At 51.1% G+C, this 20,127-nt stretch overlaps 2 protein-coding genes across 2 annotated transcripts in view; both read right to left on the bottom strand.

The window, feature by feature from the left end:
* The window catches only part of SEMA6A (semaphorin 6A), a 98,825-nt gene extending 85,304 nt beyond the window's left edge, over positions 1 to 13,521 (bottom strand). The window contains exon 1 of the mRNA XM_049771453.1: positions 13,465 to 13,521. The gene's annotated coding sequence lies outside the window, so the exon portion shown is untranslated. The remainder of the gene's footprint in view (positions 1 to 13,464) is intronic.
* Positions 12,502 to 14,982, bottom strand: LOC126007302 (collagen alpha-1(I) chain-like). The gene has a single exon (XM_049772736.1). It carries the CDS (start codon positions 14,980 to 14,982, stop codon positions 12,502 to 12,504), a length of 2,481 nt encoding a protein of 826 aa, XP_049628693.1.
* Between the last annotated feature and the right edge of the window lie 5,145 nt (positions 14,983 to 20,127).

Raw genomic sequence — 20,127 nt, 5'->3', positions numbered from 1 at the left:
CTTTTTCTTTGTTTATTTGTTTGGTTTGGTTTTGATATTGGGGCCATACGCAGCAGTGCCCAGGACTAAATCCTGGCTCTGCAAATAGGGATTAGTCCTGGTGAATTTTGGGGTCAATATAGGGTTCCGGGGGGCCGGAGAGATAGCATGGAGGTAAGGCGTTTGCCTTTCATGCAGGAGGTCATCGGTTCGAATGCCGGCGTCCCATATGGTCCCCCGTGCCTGCCAGGAACAATTTCTGAGCCTGGAGCCAGGAATAATCCCTGAGCACTGCCGGGTGTGACCCAAAAACCACACAAAAAAAATATATATATAGGGTTCCGGTGATCAAACAGGTTGACCATGTGCAAAGCAAGCAACTCTACCTGCTGTACTATCTCTCCAGCCCTTAAACTGAAGAGTCTGGTTTTTGTCATTGCTGTTTAGGTCGGAGAGGAGAGTCATGTTTAGTGGTACTCAGGGTTTACTCCACAATCTGTGTTTCGGAGATCACTCCTGGAGGGTTGGCGGGGGGACTATATGTGACACTTGGGATCAAACCTGTGTCAGTTATGTGTAAGGTAAGCACCTTCCCCACTGTGTCCTCTCTCTGGCCCAAGTCTGTTTATTTCTATATCTACTACTAAAATGGGACTAGACTCCTAAATTAAAACAACTTAATAAAATAAAATAAAACACCTTCCTCAGCTTCTAACTTTCAGATGAGCTCCTTTTAGATGACAGAATCCAGAGCCTCCAAACACATCATACTAAAATGCTTTCCACAAGCAACCAGGATTTAGGCCTGAGACCTTGCAAAGGTGCTGTGAGGAAGAGTCCTGTTTAGCATCTGAGAGGCAGAGCTGTGACCCTTTACCATTGCTCAGTTCTGCAGTTTAGCAACACAGGTCCCCAAAGGAGGCTCACACTTGAGGTGAGAAGGTTGGGGTGAGTCTCAAGCCCACCTCTTACCAGAGGGGTGTGTGCTCTCTGGCAAATGATGTGATCTCTTTGAACCCCAGTTATCGCACCTTTAAATTGTGCCTAATAATACCTGCCCTGCCTAAGCCAAAGGATTGTGATGCGGATGAAATGAGGCAACTTTTATAAACATGTTTTTAAGACTCTCAGCACCATCTAAATGAGGTCTTTATTACTAATAACATTGTTAAACATGGGAGGAGGGGTTTGACCATTGTAAGGAAGCCTGGTGTCTAAATTCCAGGTGGAACCCCAGCCAGGTAACACCCCAGGAAGGAGGGACAACAAGGAGCACTGCCAATATGTTCTGGTTACTTCCCTAAAACAGGCCTGCCAGGAAGACTTGGTATGGTTAACGATTAGCAAGGAATTGTCCTAACCTAGGTTTACACCCCTTTCAGGTCGTGCTCAGAAAAATGCGCATCCCAAGAGCAATGTAATCATGTTGTGTGACAAACCCGGGTTCAGAGCTCTCTCTGGCACACCTGGTGTGTGGTCCGGATGCGCTGGGGATTTGGATGTGGCTGTTTTCTAACAGCAGAAGGCAATTGTGTTGTCCTTTTCATTGTTGGGAACGGATGTGTCTGGGCTCTTGAACAGGTCATGTGTTCTGGGTGTGACAACATATGAAAATGAAAGCTCCACCCTCCAGGGTCTCCCCAGGGGGATTAATTAATCAGCATATTCAGCATATTGAACTTCTCTCCCCTCACTGCCAAGAAAAGGAAACACCTTGCAGATAAAAGTTAGCTTTTTTAATTTTTTGTTTTTTGAGTCACAACCAGGAATCACTCCTAGGTGCTCAGGGGACCACATAGGAAGCCAGGGATTAAATCCGGGCCATCGTGTGCTAGGCACATGCCTACAGGCTATACAATCTCTCCAGCCCCCAAAGCTAGTGTGTCTTTTTCTCTATTCCTGAACAGCCCTTTAAAAGAGAAAATATGTAGTCCCCTTTTGCTGGAACACCAGTACAGTTAATACTTTTCTTTTGGGGCCGGAGGGATTTCTGGGCGAATAGCCAGGAGTAACCCCTGAGCATCACTTGATGTGGCCCAAAAACCAAAACAAAGTAACAAACAAACAAACAAAAAACCACAAAAATCACTTTCTATTGTCAGGGAAAATGGGGATATTAACACTATAATGATTTCATTTCATTTCAAAGTCAAACATAATGGGCTGTAGGAAATTGCCCTCCTGAGAATAATTGGAGGAGGCCACATTCTAGAATATAGGGCAGCAACTAATAGAAATCTACTTCATTTAAAAAACATCTTGCTATGATGCTTAGTTGTTAATTAGAAATAAAAGTGGGTCTGAGAGTACAGTGGTTAAGGAATTGGCCTTGTAGTCGGCAAACTTGGGTCCAATACCCAGCACCAAACTTCTCCAGGCACTGCACTCCAAGCAAGTAAGGCCAGGAATGATCCATGAGCCAACAATCATACACTGCTAAGCACAATTTAGACTAAACTAGATGGGTAAGAGGCCATCAAAGTTGCATATAAGTGACAAAATGCGTATTTACACATACATTCAGTAATTAAATTCATGAGGTGGCAGTGTCTTGGAAGTTGAATTAGAGACTTGTGTTAAAAGTTGTGAAGTGTGGGGCTGAAGCCATGGCATAAGCGGTAGAGAGTTTGCCTTGCAAGCGGTTAGTAACCTAGGACTGATCCCGGTTCAATCCCCCGGACAAGATCCCCCGGTCTCCCAAGCCAAGAGCAATTTCTGAGCGCATAGCCAGGAGTAATCCAAGTGTCACGAGGTGTGCCCCCCCAAAAAATAAATAAAATAAAATATTACAGGCTAGGGAGATGATGTTGTGCGTTTTTACCTCACAAATGGCTGAGCCAGACTCAATCCCTAGCATACCATCTGGCTCCCTAAGCATCCCAGGAGTAATTCCTGAGTGCAGAGCCAGGATTAACTCCTGAGGACCAATGGGTGTGGCCCCCAAGCCAATACAAATTAAGTTCACACATGGGTGATTTGCATGGTCAGATCCTGAAAATGTTTCCTGCCACATATGCCATGCAAGGTTGGTGCCACCAACGTGCAACAGAACATCTGTAATCAGAAACCAATTGTGAAGGTGCCTTCTTCTCATCCACACTGTGGTCAACAGACCATTATAGAAAAATACTGGCAGCTTTCTTTTTTTCCTTTGGTTTTTGGGTCACACCCAGCAGCGCTCAGGGGTTACTCCTGGCTCTACGCTTAGAAGTCGCACCTGGCAGGCTCGGGAGACCATGTGGGATGCCGGGATTCGAACCACCGTCCTGCATGCAAGGCAAATGCCTTACTACATGCTATCTCTCCATTGGCAGCTTTCTTAAGGCTCCCCATGAAGGATGAGGTCTCACCCCAAGAACATGGCCCGTTGTGTGATGTCTGACCACCACTCCCATTCCCAGGAGTCTTAAGCAACGTGGTTACTGTGGAGGACAGGACAGTACCCTGAATTTAAAACTAGCGATTTTTTGCAAAGACAAAGGCATTTTTTAAAAATAGCAGTCCCATTGAGCTCCCCAACGCCCTGGCTAGGACAACAACCAAAGCAACTCAAACAAGCGGCGCCTATTTTCATAGGCAGCCAAATAATCGGGGGAGGGGGCCTTAATACTGAATTTACAAATGCATGTTTTCTTTCTTTCCTGGAGGTAATGGAGGGGGAGGCGAGAAAGGACTGGGGATAATTACCGCCTATGGGGAAGCCCGACCACATGATCAGAAACTGCTGTGACTCTGAAGAGTCTTTCTCCACAAGGAATTCCGGTGCCCAGAAGCCAGGGGAAGCCAGTAGCAATTAAGGCCATGTTATCCTTTTAATTTACTTCAAATTATTGGCCTCTAAAATCAATCCTTGCGTGTAGTGGGATGAGGGAGGGGCCTGGAGAATGGGCGCGTGCTTTAGAGATTCTTGTTGATCTCGCACACCCCATGTGGCCGGCTGGATCTGGAAAAATTTAACGTGGTGGTTTTGAAGCTCCTGGTAAAATGCACACTGGTCCTTTCTAAATTTTTTTAAGTGACTAATTTTCTAGATTGGCCCCACCGGTAAGAAAGTCTAGGAAGCAAAGCCTAGAGGGGTGGACAGGGATTGGCTCCTGGAGACCAAATCCACCTAACAAAGGGGAGCTTGTGTTCCAAGTCATGCACAAAGCACTGAAGGCACCTCGTGCTGGGGTCTCTGCCTCCTGCCACAATCCACTCCTCCTGAGCTACTGAGCTGCTACGGACTAGGTTACACGGACAGACGCAGTTGGGGAGCTGTTCCTCCTCAAGCCCCAAGTCAACAGCCCCGAAGAGCAAAAGCAAAATGCTGCCACTGACGAGAAGGCGCCGACAGAGCAGTGGGCCACAGGCCCCGCTGCCGCAACACTGTAGTCCAAATGCTCCTCCACTCAATTTCTGTGTAATGTATGTCAAAGAGGAAGAGAGCGAAGAAAAGGTAAGTCTGGAGCGAAGCATGCTACAAGAAAGCAGTCTAAACAAAAAACACACAACCTACAACTGTCCTGAAGTCATTGTGTTTGTTTAGCCCTCTGCAGAGCCAAGTCAAATCACAACACTAAAATTTGGAACAGAGGCCTGAAGGCCCTCCACATTTATAAATAGCCTGATGAAGAGTTCACACCCTCCTGCTTTCTTCTGGAAAGATAAAAGTGACATCAGCTCCTGGACTTCTTGCCTTTAAAAAAGAGGCAAGACAGAGCAAGAGACAAATCCTGGAGTAAATATCAGCTGGATGCACACATAACAAGGTCCAGAGAGACATGCTCAGAAGTTGCCTCTTTTAATCCAACACTGAGTGATAGAAGAAGCCGTTTTCAGCTCTCTCCCAGCACACAACTGCCAAAATACCTGCAAGGCTTGCAAACTCTAGTCTAGCTCCAACCTTTCCCAAGACACCCCAACACTATCTGTGGCACTGAAACTATGGCAACCGAATAAGAAAGCAGCCTCCATGATTAATAGATGAAGATCCCAGCGACAGTGTCTAGCAAGGGCCATCACTCACAATGGGAGCAGAATTAGCACGAATTCATTTTTAAAAACCGTTAGAAAGGATTGTTCATATAAAAACCCAACCAACTGTCATTCTGCACCATAGACCCTGGTTTAGAATGCTGTTGACAATTTGGTTTTGTGCTTACCACCTGCTAGGCAGGGGCTCAGAGACTCATGTCTTTTCAAATAATGAAAGGCTTACTTAATAGAGCAGTTTGCCACCTGGGTATTGGAGGCCTAAGAACAAATACATTCAAACACCAAAGATACGAATCTGGCTATCTGAACTAAGAAAGTAGAGAGGCATTTGTGGGATTGTTGGTGGTTTTGGTTTTGGTTTTGGAGCCACACCCGGTGGTGCTCAGGGGTTACTCCTGGCTGTCTGCTCAGAAATAGCTCCTGGCAGGCATGGGGGACCATATGGGACACCGGGATTCAAACCAACCACCTTTGGTCCTGGATCGGCTGCTATCTCTCCGGGCCCGGAATGCCATTTTTCATAGGGCATAAAAGGAGCATTTTCTGTTCACCAACCCAATCAGTATTTCCTTCTTCTCTTCCTCCCTTCCTTCCTAGACAGTAGAAGTAGGGACATAGGGATTTGCTGGGTGCTGGAGTTACTCATATTTATGAATAATCAGAATACTCTCCTTAAGGAAAGATTCAAGAGTAGGCAATAGCAAAGAAGAATTGGGTCCATTCTTCTATAAAATTCTGAGGCAACATCCAACCTCATTAACATAGTCTTTATTTCTCCCCTGCAAAATGTTTATTTTTCAATGGCACGTTTTCATTGTGTTTCATGCCAGATCCCATTCTGTTTACAAATGCTTCGAATCAAATCATGGCCAAAGGTTTGGCTTACAAACCACATGGGAAGGCAGAAGGTATAAGAGAGCGGGTGTACGGCATTGATTTTTGAGATTGTTCTACTAACATTTTTTTTAAACTGGCATGGATTGTCTGAATTAAATTTTCTGCAGATGGCAATTATAGGTTAGTTGGAAACCACTAGAAAGCACTGAGTCATATTAAATGAGAGCCTTGGATTGAAAGGCTGAATGTGGAAATACCCATCACTTAGAAAAGCTACATTCAAGGCCCCTCCCTGCCCCTGAACCTGTCCCTTCAGCCTTTGGAACAAGCTAATTACTAATTATTCCCTACTCTCCATAGCCTCTTTCCACAAATAGAATTTAAGAGAAGATGTTTTCCTAAAAGAAATAAGTGTGATTCTGCACTCAGGGATCACTCCTGGCAGTGATCCCTTCTGGGGGACCAGAAGAGGAAGTGACTCCCAGGCTGCCATGTGCAAGGCAAGCACACTACACCTTGGGCCGGCCATGTGCAAGGCCAGTAACCTACTCATATGCTATGTTACGTCTCTGAAAATAAATATGATTCAAAGTATAATCCTAAATATGATTCTAAAATAAAATTCTGAAAATGTAAATATGATTCTAAGTACTGGAAACAGGAGGAACTCTTCAGGAAAATGTAAGTGATCCTATCAATTTATTGTCCCCTCCTTTGCTGGAGGTCTTCTTGCCAATAAGAACTTACACAGGGTATCATGTGACTCAAACTCTAGGTTTTTGAGCAAGTCACCTTCTATGGGTAAAATAAGTAGTAAGCAGCAGTGCTGAATGCGGCCTGTGAACAAGAAGGCATCATGCAAAGCACAGGGCTGCCATGGATCCCAGCATCCTCCGTAGCCACACTTTTTTTCTGATAAGAGCATACCTCTTAGCCATATGCCCAGGAGCTCACCCTGAATGGTGGGCAGCTTGTGATGGTGCTAACTGGGGGCTCAGATTTTTAGTGAGTGCAGATGCTTCTTTCATTGTTAAGATGTCACTAAGTGAAGGCTTTATAGTGGTTACTCCCCAATGAGGCCTTCTTTGCTGCAAGGCCTTCTCATCCCTCGTCTGTAACTCTTTCACAAGCTTCTTACCGTCATAACCCTGACTTCTGTGGCAAGATCCAGAGTGCATGTTCACATCCAGCCCAAAGGTGATTGGTTTCTTTTGCATCATCTCTTCGTGCATTGCACATGGGGTCATCTCCTTTTGTCCCAACTCCACTCTGGGGCCCATGACTACCGATGCCCAAAGGAAAATATCCAGTTGTATTTTCTGAGTGTCAGAGAGTGTGCCAGACATGGTTGCTACAGGTTCTGCCGCTCCCACTGACCTTCCTCAGCAATCATCGTTCTAGCATTCAACAAGTGAAAATGGAGGGGGAGAGGTTAAGTCACTAGATAGCTTATACGTGGCAAAAAGAGTGGAATGCCAAGTCGAGCATGTGTGTCCGCATTGGTAAGACCTCTGCACCCCTTCCATCTGATAGTCTCTCTGCACTTATGAACTTATGCCACAAAAATCAAACAGTTCATATTTGTTGCAATAGAGGTAAAAATCCTGCTCCTCTGTTAACCCTGCATGATCAGTTCTACATTCGTGCTTACATCAACATGAACTATTGCACCACTTCCCTGAACAAAGACAATGCCCTGACCTGGAAAACAATACCTGGCAGAGTGCCGCTCCCACGACCCTACATGGTTCGACAGTCCCACTGAGAGTCACTTGCACCCCGGGTTGTGCACTAGGTTGGCAAGATTTGCTCTTCATTTTTTTATACAAATTGTGCACTTTCAGGGTATGAACTGCAGATGTGCAATCAGCATTTTCCATGAGTCCGAGGATATTGTTTAATCTCACCAAGAAATGTATCCTAAAACAATGGCTACAGAATATAATCTTTCTAGTATGACAGGATATGACTGAGTTGGGTCTCTGCTGTATCTATGAGGAGGAAATTAGCCTGAAATTTACCAAATTATAAAGAATTATAAAATTCTTTTATATTTTATCCAGCGCTTTCATGATCCCTTTGGTTCTCCCAGCAAGCCTGCAAACTGGGAATCATCCATTTACTACTCAAAATAGCAATGATGTCCTGTTCATTATTTAAAATACTGTAGCTTCAGAGAGGTGGATGTGTCTTAAGGAAGTAACGATTCAAATTGAAAGCCTTTGGATTCTGATTTACCCTTGGTTTTGAGGGTTAAGTTTTAAAAACTATCAGCAAAAAAAATTTTTTTTTGGTTTCTGGGCCACACCCGGTGGCGGTCAGGGGTTACTCCTGGCTCTGTGCTCAGAAATTGGCCCTGGCAGGCTAGGGGGGCCATTAGGGATGCTGGGAATAGAAACCGGGTTTGTCCCAGGTTGGCCACATGCAAGGCAAACGCCGTACCGCCGCTGTTCTATCACTCCAGCCCCCAAAATTTTTAAGAAGGAAAGAAAAAGCAAGAAGGTTCTTTGGGCAGTGCTTAGAATGCCAAAGAAACGAGGCCAAGGTCAAAAGTTCAGTTTTTGGGCAAGCTGATTTTGCCAAACTCAGGTAGATTCCCTTTGGCTTCTGCCAGGTATCTCCCAGATGTGTGCTCTTTGCCACCTAAGGGGACAGGTGAGAATGTGGGTCGGAGTAGGCTCTAATCCCGCAGCAGGCATAGGAGAATGCAACAGGAGAGCAGGACCTCCAAGGATCTATCTAGGGCCCCACCTAAACCACACATGCTGCCCGGAGGAGGGAGAAAAACCCAAAAGGACAAGAGATACAATCAAAACTAGCTGCAAAAAGTTTCTCTCTTTATTCCTTTATTCCATTCATGCATTCAATGAGTGAAGGTTCAGGTGCTGAAGATACAGCAGTGGATCAAACATAAAATGTCCCTTCTAGTGGCCATAGCAATACTAGAGAGGGTAGAGCGAGCACTTGGCCTGCACGCACATGGCCCACCAACGTTCAGTCTGCAGCAACTGTAAGTTCCCTGAGAAGCCAAGTGTGGCCCCAAAACAAAACCAAACAAAAGAAGTCCTTTCTTCGTGACACTATGTTCTAGCAGATGATGAAAGGAAAACCAACAAACAAACACCCCCCAACACCCAGGGCAACTCTAGCACTTAGTGTACAGAAGTTCCAGAAATAAACAGACTAACCTAGATGTCAAGGCAGGTGGTGGGGTTGAAACTGTTGAAGGGAAAGAAAGGGTGATCAGAACCGGCCCCACTGGCTCAGTCACCAAAAGGAAGGGCAGCAGCTCTGGAGCGGAAAGTACTCCAAGCTTTGGAGAGCAGGTGCCCCCAAGACCCTCAGAGCAAGGCTGATAGTAATCTCTAGCCAGAGTTCAGTTAGAGATGTGGTGTCTTAAGGGGCCAGGAAGAAGGCCACAGGAGAAGCTGAGGCTTTGACTAGAATAAGGTAAAAAGCCTCGAAGCAGCACTTATGGCTCAGTGGCTACAAAATCTCTCTGAGGCCCTGGATGTAGTTCAAGAGGAGGCACTTGTCTACCCAGTATGAGGCCAGGGGTCAGAACTTCCTACAAGACTACAAGGGGGAGAACAATCATTTAAAGTGCTGTATTAGGAAAACACTGCAGGAGTGGGGAGGAGCAATAGCAACAGCTTAAGGAAGTAAGACTTCCTTGCATTTACCTTGCATGTAGTGGTGGTCCACCCCTGGCATCCCATATGGTTCCCGAAGCCCTGCAAGGAGTCATTTTTGAGTGCAGAGCCAGGAGTCACCCTTGAGCGCCACCAAGTGTGCCTAAAAACCAAAATCCAAAGTAAACCAAACAAAAAATTGTAGGTGCCAAGAACAAAGGAGGGATGACGACAGGGAGAGGAGGAGGCTGGCTCATTAACCCAGCAGGAGATGCAGTAGCTTGGCCAGCATGAGGGATACAGAGAGTTGGAGCAAATCTTCAGGCAAGCCTGCTAAGGTGGACCGACCAAGTACCATTCCCACCTCCTTGCCCAAAGGAAGTTAGAGTGAGAAAGACAAAGTCCGAGGGCAGAACTGCCACTGACCAAGACTGGGAAGATAACGACAAAAGTATAATGAAGGGAGAAAGATCCAGAGTTGAGTGTGATTTTGGTTTTTGGGTCACACGCACCAGCGCTTAAGGCAGACTCCTGGATCAGTGCTCAGGGATCACTCTTGGAGAGGCTCAGAAGACCATAGCAGTGGCCGGGATCAAACCTGCTTCAGCTTTGTTGTAAGCCAGTGCCTCGCCCTGTTTACTATCTATCTCTCACCATGCCTGGAAAAGAGCTAATGAATCTTAACAGGGGCTCTGGCTCTCTCCCCCTGGGCAATGAAGATAGAAGGGGTTGAGAAGAAAGGTTGTTTGGGTGTTGACAGTTTTCCTGGAAGCTCTCCCTGAGTGCAACTCGAATTATTCACATAAACAAAGTTTTGCAAGAAGAACTCATCCTCCTCACCAAGGGAGATCTCCCCGTGTCTGTGCTCGACTGTCACAGTCCCGTGCAGAGAGCTTCCAGGACTCCCCGCTCCCCTCCCCTTGAGGTTTGTGCGGTATGACATCTTACTCGCCCATTTCAGAGGGATTAAATGCCTCCCTCCCGGCCCTACCTTACCAGATCCCCCAGGGGCACCCGTGTGGTTGCCAGCAAAGGAAAGCTCAGCTGCTCTGGTAGCTCCTTGCACGGCAGCGAAGGGAAGCCAAAGCCTTCACGCCGACACAGAAGCGCTATTCCAGGCAGGGGCTGGAGGGAGGGCGACCCCAAGAGTGGGAGCACTGACCTGGGAGGGGACAATAGGATGCTCGCGGCTGCCCCTGGCCCTGGACGTGGGCCCGCCCAGGGAACGCCCACCCGGGAGCTGGACAATGCCCCTCCTCGCCGAGGCAAGAAGCAGGCCAGCTCTCTGGGCTGCGAGCTACTGCAGCAGCGGCAGATGCCTGATTAAAGCGCTTGCAATTAGTTGGGCTCCTTCCCTGATTCCTTTCTGTAAACAAGTAAGATGGGAGACTCTCTTGGCCCTGGGAGGCCTCCTTCTAAAAAAACTTTTTCGGCCATCACCCTGCTTTTGTCCTGATGGGAGGGGGTGGGAGTGCCGAGCCACTATGCCCACAGTGTGTAATATCTGACTTACCTCCTTATTCGAAACAGTATTTATCCTCCCTTTCATATGGGAGTGCCATTACTCATGGACTTTTAAAGCAAGAGATTCGTTTTGAATTTCAGACTGGCTCTTAATTTGGTGTCTGTATTTTTATTCAACGAGGACAGCAGCTTGCTTAATTCCTGCTGTCCTTATTTCACTCACACAGTCGATTAGCGAGAGCACGGTTATAGGCCCACTCCAAATGCAGATACCATATTCTTTCGATGAGAAAGGGCCTGAGGGGTGTGTGGTTGTGTGTGTCTGTGTGTGCGCGTGTGTAAACAGAGTCATACGTATCACTTTTGAATAACCGCTTATTTGAAGCCATAGGCTTTTCTTTTCTCCACTGGGGGAAAAAATAAGCAGGTTCATTTTAAGGGAAGAAATGTGAAACATGTAGTGGAGAAACGTAACTTGGATTTCTATGTTGGCTCTGATGCATTTGTAACCTACCGACACTTAGATCATTTGGCTACTTATGTAGAATTCTGTAGGTGGCTCCCCAAGATAATGATTTTGGGTGTCTAAAGCACATGGACATGCGGGTGATATGCATTATTGAGAATGTGGCACCTCTGAAAGGGGGAGAGCTGCAAAACCTACAAGGAAGGACCCTCACCACACCACTAGCACTGTGGAAACATGAAGCGGAAGACTCCTTCCTAGGAAGTTGAGGAGAGCACAGAAAGGTTTTCCATCTGCTCCCCACGCTTTCTTGATTCTAGATTGTCCAATAGACGCTACATTTAAGAACGTCTCCCCAGCCAATAATCATGGGGGGGATGTCACAAAGAATTTAAGTAAATGTGCAACAGCAAGCAGGACCAAATTCAAATTGTGCAATTATTTTTTAATAGACAGCTTAAGTTAGTAGGTACAACAGACAACTGTGCTTAAGGTTAGCTTAATCATTAACTGCGGTGCCTGGCGTGGTTTAATCAAAGGGTACTATACGTCCTAAAACTGCTCCACAAAGACTAAGCAGGCCAATAAAAGAAAAACAACAACAACAACAACAACACAGAACCCTTGCGAGCGTGAACCCCGACATCCATCTGCAGAAGGTGCAGAAGAGTAAATAAATGCAGGCATGTCTGGGGGTGGAGCGGAACCCCCTAAAAGGATCCGTCCTCAGCTTCCTGAGCATCTGGAACCACCCATTTGGCCCAGCTCTCGGAGCCGCGGAGGACCGTGCCCCCGGGAAAGACAGCCTGACAGGACAATGGCCGGGCTGGAGCGAACCCCGGGGGGTCTTTCTGGCCCGGACTTTGGCAGCGGGCAGGGGGCTCGGGAACCGCACTGCTGGGCCAGGGACGAACGGGGCAGCCTCCCGTCCGACGCTGTGTGTGCAGATTCGAGGAGAGGAAAAGTTGCACTTGCAAGTGTGTGTGTCAGCCTGTGTGTGTTGTGTGTCAATCTATGTATGTGTGTGTGTGTGTCTGTCTGTCTGCATCCTCGCGCACAGCGTTTCAAGCATGCACGGGTCGCATTCGCTAGCAACATGCGGGAGTGAATCCCGTCTTGAACAGTGAAGCAGAGCCAGCCCGCGGGTCACGGCGGCATCGGCATCCCTCGTTCGGGTTCCACGCCCCGGCTCGGCCCCGCCGCTCCAGCCCCGCGGGCAGGCGGCTCCCTCCTTCCCGCACCCGGGCGGCTCGACCCGATCCGGTCCGAGCGCGCGGAGCCCGGGCAGCGGAGCGCAGCGCTCCAGCCCGCGCCCACCCAAGGGCCCGGCCCCGGGCACCGGTCCCAGCCCCGCGCGCGGCCAGAGCCGGCACCGAGCCGGCGACCCCCGCCCGGCCCTCCGTCCCCGCTCCCCAAGGAAACTTTGCCGGCCCGGAGAGCTCGAGGGGCGAAGGGGCGGCGGCGCCGGCCGGTCCCGAGGCTCGGAGAGGGCGGACACACAGACGAGCAGGGGCGGAGGCACCTGCGGGGCTCGGCGGACCCCGGGCTGCGCGCACCCGCCTCGGGACCGTCCCCTCCGGCCAGGGTCTGGTCAGGGCCAGGGCCGGGGGCGACGCGCCGTGCCCGGAGGAGCAGGAGCCTCCGCTCCCGAGCGCGGGCGGACAAAGCCCGGAGCCTGCGGGAGCCGCCGGGATGCTCCCCAGCCGCGCAGCGCGGGGCCCGGCGGCCAAGTTCCCGCAGTCCGGGGCGCGACAACAAAAGGCGCCTCCGCCCGCGGAGCCCGGCCACCCGGGGAGCGAGGACCGCCCGCCCGCAACGGGACACGGGGCTCGCGTGCGCGCTGCCCAGCCGGCCGCTCGGCCTCCGGGGCGGCCCCGCACTCGCAGGCGCACACGCCCCGCCGCGGCCCGGGCGCAGCGCGGGGAGGAGGAAGGCGCGGGGACGGAGGAAGGCGCGGGGGGAAGAAGGCGCGGGGACGGAGGAAGGCGCGGGGGGAAGAAGGCGCGGGGACGGAGGAAGGCGCGGGGGGAAGAAGGCGCGGGGAGGCGAGAGCGGAGCGGGGAGGCGGAGGCGCTCGGGCTCGCAGCCGGGGCCCCGCGCGGGCCGTACCTTGGCGGCGCACCGACGGGCGCGCGGGTCCCGGAGTTCAGCAGTCCATCGCGGCCTTTGTGCGTCCGTCAGTCCTCCGTGCGCGCTCGCGGGCGCTGCCGGGCGCCGGCGGCTACTCACTCGGGGGGCCGCGGGCGAGCCGCGCGCATCCCGGGCGGACGGGGTCGAGGATCGGGGACCGGGGGTCGCGTCCCGGGAACTCCGCGCGGGCGGCTCCGAGGGCGCTCGGGCCGCGCCCGCCGGGGCCCCCCGGGGTCGGGCCGGGGCGCGGGGCGAGGCCGGGCGGCGGGCTTGGGGCGCGGGGCGGGCGGGCGAGGCTGGCCGCGGCCGCTCGCTCCTAGGCGGGCATCGCGATGGGCGGGCGGGCGGCGGGCGTTCGGCCGGGCCCGCGGACGAGCGGCGCTGCTGCGTCCCGCGCGCCGGCGGCCCCTCGAGTGCGCCCGCGCCCCGTTGGCCGCCGCCTCGCCCGCGCCGCCTCCGGGCGGAGCCAAGGCCGGGCCGGGGCCTCCGCCCGCCCGCGCCGCCGCCCGCACCCTCGCGCCTCGGCCCCGCCTCCCGGGCGGCGCGGCGCGGCGCGGCCCGGCAGGGGCGGGGAGCCGCGGGGCCGCCGAGTGGGTCCCGGAGCCGCGCCCGGCCGCCCCGACCGACCGCGTGCCCGCCGCAGCCCCGAAGGCCCGGGGCGCCGGGGAGCGCTTTGGGGGCTCCGCGGCTCAGGGCTCGCTCGCTGCGGGCGGGGAGGCGGAGCCGGGGCGCCCGAGCCCCCGTCCCCGCCGACTGCCCGCGCCCAGGAGCGGCCTTGGGCGCGTCGAGCGCGCGAGGGGAAGGACAGGGCGGCCGGTCCCGAAAGCCCGGGGAGGGAGGCGTCGGCCGAGAGGCTCCGCCGGGAACCCCGCAGCCCCGGCACAGGCGTCGAGGCTCCCCGAGGCCCGAGCTCGCGGGCCAGGCCGGGGGACCTCGACCGCCGAGCCAGCCAGCCGCGAAAGCCGCAAGCGCACAGGCGGGGGTCCCGGCCGGAGCCCGCGGGAGTCCAGCCCGCCGGAACCGACGGGGGGCTCGGGAAGCTGGAGCGCGCGCCCCGGCACCCCTCCGCGGCCACCGGGCTCTCGCCGGCCAGCAGGGGCCGCCAGCGCGCCTGTCCGGGCCGAGCCGCACCGACCCGGGCGAGGGACGGCGGGCCCGGCTGCGCTCCCGAGGAGGCTCCGCTGGGCGCCGTCCCCCAGCATTCTCCCAGGGCCGCCCAGAGCCCCGAAAGGGCCCGTGGAGGGCCGCGCGCCTGCTGGGCGAAGGCGTCCCCTCGCCGGGATCCCCGAGGCCCCGTCCCGCTGTCCAGCTGGCTCTCAGGCCGTGTCTGGGGCAAAACAGAAAAGTTCTCTCATGAGTGGCAGCATCAGGCAGAGCCAAGGGATCGTCTCCTCGACTGCGCCGAGGTAGTTTCGGGTTCTGTCCCCACCTCCCGGGAGAAAGAATTAGTTTGTCTCGTCTGCTTTGTGGGGATATCATGGGCACTGAGTGCCCCATGTCGAGCTTCATCGTTTGCTTGAAGCAGAGACGATGTTTCAGTCAAAAATACTAGCATGTTTTGGGGCCCGACAGATAGCATGGACGTAAGGCGTTTGCCTTTCATGCAGAAGGTCATCGGTTCGAATCCCGGCGTCCCATATGGTCCCCCGAGCCTGCCAGGAGCGATTTCTGAGCTTGGAGCCAGGAGTAACCCCAGAGCACTGCCGGGTGTGACCCAAAAACCACACACATACACACACACACACACACACACACAAACACACAATACTTGGCATGTTTCACCAGGAGTAACCCCTGAGCACTGCTGGGTGTGACCCAAAAACCACACACACACACACACACACACACACACACACACAACAACACTTGCATGTTTCACCAGGAGTAACCCCTGAGCACTGCCGGGTGTGACCCAAAACACACACACACACACACACACACACAACAACACTTGCATGTTTCACCAGGAGTAACCCCTGAGCACTGCCGGGTGTGACCCAAAAACCACACACACACACACACACACACACACACACACACACACACACACACACACATACTTGCCTTGACGCAGGCCAAGAATCGAGAGACGACGACGGGGTGCTATTTTGAAGTCACCCAGTCACTTTGATCTTCTGGGCGCCCCAGACTTCCTCGCAGGAACTACCTGAAGTACTGAGCACATTGAGTGCGGCCTCTTAGGACCTGTGAAGTCTCTCCTGGACTCGCTTTCCCAGAGAAAGAAGCCGAGGGGCGTCTGACAAGTGCAGACTGTTGCATCTGGAAGCGGAGGCAGCAAGGTGGTTTGCACTTAAATGGCATGAAGGTTCCCCGGAAATGCCAAACATTATGGCCAGCGGCCTTAGGCCAGAGGAGCTCCCTGGAGTCCCAGGACAAGTCCCTGCGACATGGTCTTCAAAGACTTCATCCCCCAGGGACTGTCCATGGTCCAAGAGCTGCTGCTGCTGCTGCTGCAGCCTGAGTTTAGCCAGGCCAGGCCAGGCCCCGCTGCCAGTGCAGGTGAGGGAGCCATCGCCTGTGACTACACACAGTCTTAACGGACACAGTACAAGACTTAGAGGCTTTGAAAAGCAAAGGGGGGACTTCTTCAATGTCAAAAACTGGATCACCCAACTCCTCTTTAGTAAATGATGTGATGGTTTACTCAAAAGTATAAAAGAAAGGGCCAGAGATAGAGCGCTGGAGGTAGGGAACTTGCCTTGCAGCTGACCTGATGATATTGATACTGCTGTTTCAGTATCTCATATGCTGCCTGGAGCGCCGCCAGGAGCGACTCCTAAGTGCGTAGCCAGGAGCAAGGCCTTAGTATCGACAGGTCTAGCTTCGAAACAAACAAAAACAATGAAAGATTCGAAGAAAATTAAAGGGTGAATTGTCCCAAGTTTTTTTATTTTTATTTTTTTTCCCGAGCCACACCTGGTAGTGGTTAGGGATTACTTCTGGCTCTGTGATCAGAAATCACTTTTGTCGGGGGTGGGAGACCATGGGGGATGCTGAGGATTGAACCCGGATTGGCTGTGTGCAAGGCAAATGCCTTGCCTGCTGTAACCTGGGGTCTTCGTTTATTTGTTTTTAAGATCTAACATTTATTGTCTTTTTTTTGGGGGGGGTCACACCTGGCAGTGCTCAAGGGTTACTCCTGGCTCTTTGCTCAGAAATCACTCCTGGCAGGCTCAGGGGACCATATGGGATGCCGGGATTCGAACCACTGACCTTCTGCAGGCAAGGCAAACATCTTACCTCCATGCTATCTCTCCGGCCCAAGATCTAACATTTATTTATTTAATCACAACCTCTTCTTTAAAACAAAAAGGGTATAAAGGACTTGCTGGTACTTTGGCTCGGTTCCTTGTAGACCGGAGTTGAAGGGTGCAGAGGGTAGGAAAGACCTGGGAAGGGATATTTGAACATTCAGGAAACTTGCTGTCTTAGCATTCCTTCTCCAAATATTTCCTTTCACTGTTTTTAAAGTAAGTCATTATTTGTTTGTTGGCCACACACAGACCACTGTGTGCTTAGGAGTTAGGGGCCCAGATGGCCCAGATGTATGCTTGCGGTCCCTCCTGACTGTGTTAGGGAACCGTATGGTGATAAAGATGAGCTCCTGCCTGCAAGAGTTAAACTGTGCTCTACCAGTTTAACTATTTCGGCAGTTCCCACTGGAGTTACATCCAGGCTCCTTAAATGTCCAGATCCCGAGGCCTCGGAAATTCTTATTTGTAAAACTAGTTCTACACAGTTTGTTGGGGGCAAGGAACTCACCTGCCTTTGCTCAGGGTTTACTCCTCGCTCTCTGGTTAGGTGTCATACCTGGTGTGCTAAGAGAGTCCTAGGTGGTGCCAGGGCTCACACCTAGGATGACTGGGTTTAAGGTTAGTGCTGTCCCACAATACTCGCCTCAGCCCACGGGTATTTTTCCAATTCCTGGATGACTCCAGTGAGTAGCGAATTGGGCAATCATCCCGGCCACAATTGTTGACAGTTCTTCTATAACGTTTTCTGACGGGACAGTTTGACTCCTTCCTTTATTCCAGGGCCAAGGTGGGGGTCAGTGTCCCATTGCTGCTCTTCTGAGAACCACACAGACCTTTGGAGGGTCTGTCTCTCTGTTGGTGCAGAGTTCTCCTCAAACCTGATTTTCAGGGCGGCTGCCTCTGCTCCTCTCTGCTCTGTGCCTGGCTCTCCCTAGCCAACCTCCTGCTTCCTCAGTTTCTTGCTTTGTTACTGTGTATCTCATCCTGACTCAATTTTAAAAATAAATAAATAAAAACAACAACAATGAAGAGTTGGTGGGCTCCTCTGCCTGCAATAACCCAGTTCAGCGTGGGGGATAGGAGACCCTGGAGGCCTGGAACATTACTCAAAGAATGTGGGATCTCAAGGGAAGATCTAGAAGTGAAGAAAACACTCTGTGCTTGTTGTGGGGGTCACACCCAACAGTACTGAGGGGTTATCCCGGCTCTGCAGTCAGGATGATGACCATATGGGATGCCTGGGATCAAACCCAAGTCAGGGGCCGGAACGATAGCACATTGGTTAGGCTTTTGCCTTGCACGTATCCAACACAGGACGGACTCCGGTTGGAATCCTGGTATCCAATATGGTCCCCCGAGCCTGCCAGAAGTGACTTCTGAATACAGAGCCAGGAGTAACCCCTGAGCACCACTGGGTGTGACCCAAAAAACAAACAACCAACCAAAAAACCCAAGTCAGCTGTGTGCAAGACAAGTTTCTCTCACTCTGACACTGAAAGACATTCATCCTAGTTTTAGTCCTTTGTCCCTTTCCGAACCCACTCAGCAATCTCCATTCCTCACTTAGAATGTTGCAAATTAGATTCTTCTGGGTAGATTTATCCATAAGCATGTACTCTCTTTTTGTCTGTTTTGGGTATCGATTCCAGCAGTGCTCAGGATTACTTTGAGCAGGCTCAAGAGACCCTCTGGGGTGCCCAGGATAGGACGTAGGTCAGCTATTTGCCCTACCTACTGTACTATTTCTCTGGCCCCTGGGAACTCATCTTTATATGCTGGGGTGACAATAAAGTCACCCTTTCTCTTTTCGTATCAGAACTTCCCTTCTCTCTTCGGATTCTCTAGTACTTGCTTTTTGTTTCGTTGGTATTTTGTCTTTTGTTTTGTCACACCCAGCAGTGCTCAGCCAATTTACTCCTGGCACTGTACTTAGGAATCACTCCTGGAATAAAACCTGGTTAGTCATACACAAGGCAATCATCTAATCACTGTACTATGTCTCCAGTCCCACTTAGCACAGGAAACATGGTCCTAAATTACGTTCTGAGAACATATATACCAGTAGCCTGTTTTATTGTAGAATTCATAACATTGGAAGTTCTCCATACAGAGATTATTAATGTTTTCCCCTTGTTAATCTGTCTGACGTTAATTTGTCCACTTGTCCTATCTTAGAAGAACTCAAAAGTGATGGAGAAATTTCCCCTAGGGCCTCTTCTTTATCTCAGCACCTTTCTCATCTCAGCCCTCTTCTCCCTTCACCCTCACTCTGTGGCCCACTGCAGCTCTTTATAGGGCCACCTTCACACCCGTCTGACTTGAAAACTGATTCTAAGTTATGAAGATATAAACCTCTGCTAGTGCACACATCGAGCTATGGAAGCCTGCAAAGAAATTAAATAAGTAAACAGGCCAAAGCACAGATCCAGAAGGGGATCCTTTGAACTCCAGTACTCTCTTGCAATGGGCTCATCTTCATCTTCCTTTTGACACTTCCTCTTAACTTTCTTCTGTAACACGTTGTGCCTCTCATTCCCTTGAAAACTTTGTCTATTTGATAGGACCTGTGATTCTGCAGTCATTCTGGTTTGTTCTCCTCCTTGCCTGGTACAGGCAGCTTCCTCTGTGCAGAGGCTAATTCTGTCACCTGGTTCCATCACCTGGTCTTCAGTGCCAACCCTGTGTCCTCTGTTACTGTCCTTCGAAGTTCTATCTAACTGTTGCCTCCTGTCTGCATCTCCCCATCAGCGTACAAACTAGCTTTATTCTCAGAAACAAGCTTCCTTGTATCCTGTAGCCAGAAACTCCCAAACTTCATGGAAATATTGGTCCCCCTTTCAGAAAAAATAAAATAAAATTAGCACTCCACCCCCTGGAAATCGGCCCTCTTAACGGGAACACATAGGAAGTGCCCTTTTCTTTGGCCAACTGCCCTGAGACTACCTCTGCCCTTTAATCCCCAATGTTGCAGCATCTCCTAAGGGGTATGGAATTAAGTGACTCCTTCTCTTCTTTCTTCCATAGAGAAATGTCACCAAAGATGGCTGACAGTTGTCATGGTCACTTCAGCATCTCCACATGTTCATTCCTCACTCTGGCTTCTGTTCCTCACACCTCAATGACAAGGTTCTTGCTAACCTGCTCAGTGTCCTCTCTGATGGGAAATCCAGCGGACAGCTTAGGGTTTCATTTTATTTGAATTCTTAGCAACAGTGAACAAGACCACCCGCTCTTCTAGAAATTACTTTTTGCTCTTGATGGTATTCTGTTCCTGACCACAAATTACTTTCTCTTGCTTTTCATTCCCTTCCGCCTTGTTTGAACTTTACTTTTGTTTTTACAAAATTGAAAGATACAGGAATTTTCA

This window comes from Suncus etruscus, chromosome 4 (assembly GCF_024139225.1).
Source record: "Suncus etruscus isolate mSunEtr1 chromosome 4, mSunEtr1.pri.cur, whole genome shotgun sequence".
NCBI lineage: Eukaryota > Metazoa > Chordata > Mammalia > Eulipotyphla > Soricidae > Suncus > Suncus etruscus.
Note: the sequence above shows the minus strand (reverse complement) of the source record. Positions and strands in the feature narration are given on the sequence as shown.

Bases quoted from the DNA above. Each gene is read 5' to 3' on its own strand.
- LOC126007302 (XM_049772736.1), bottom strand. From the start codon at position 14,982: ATGGGGCACTCAGTGCCCATGATATCCCCACAAAGCAGACGAGACAAA.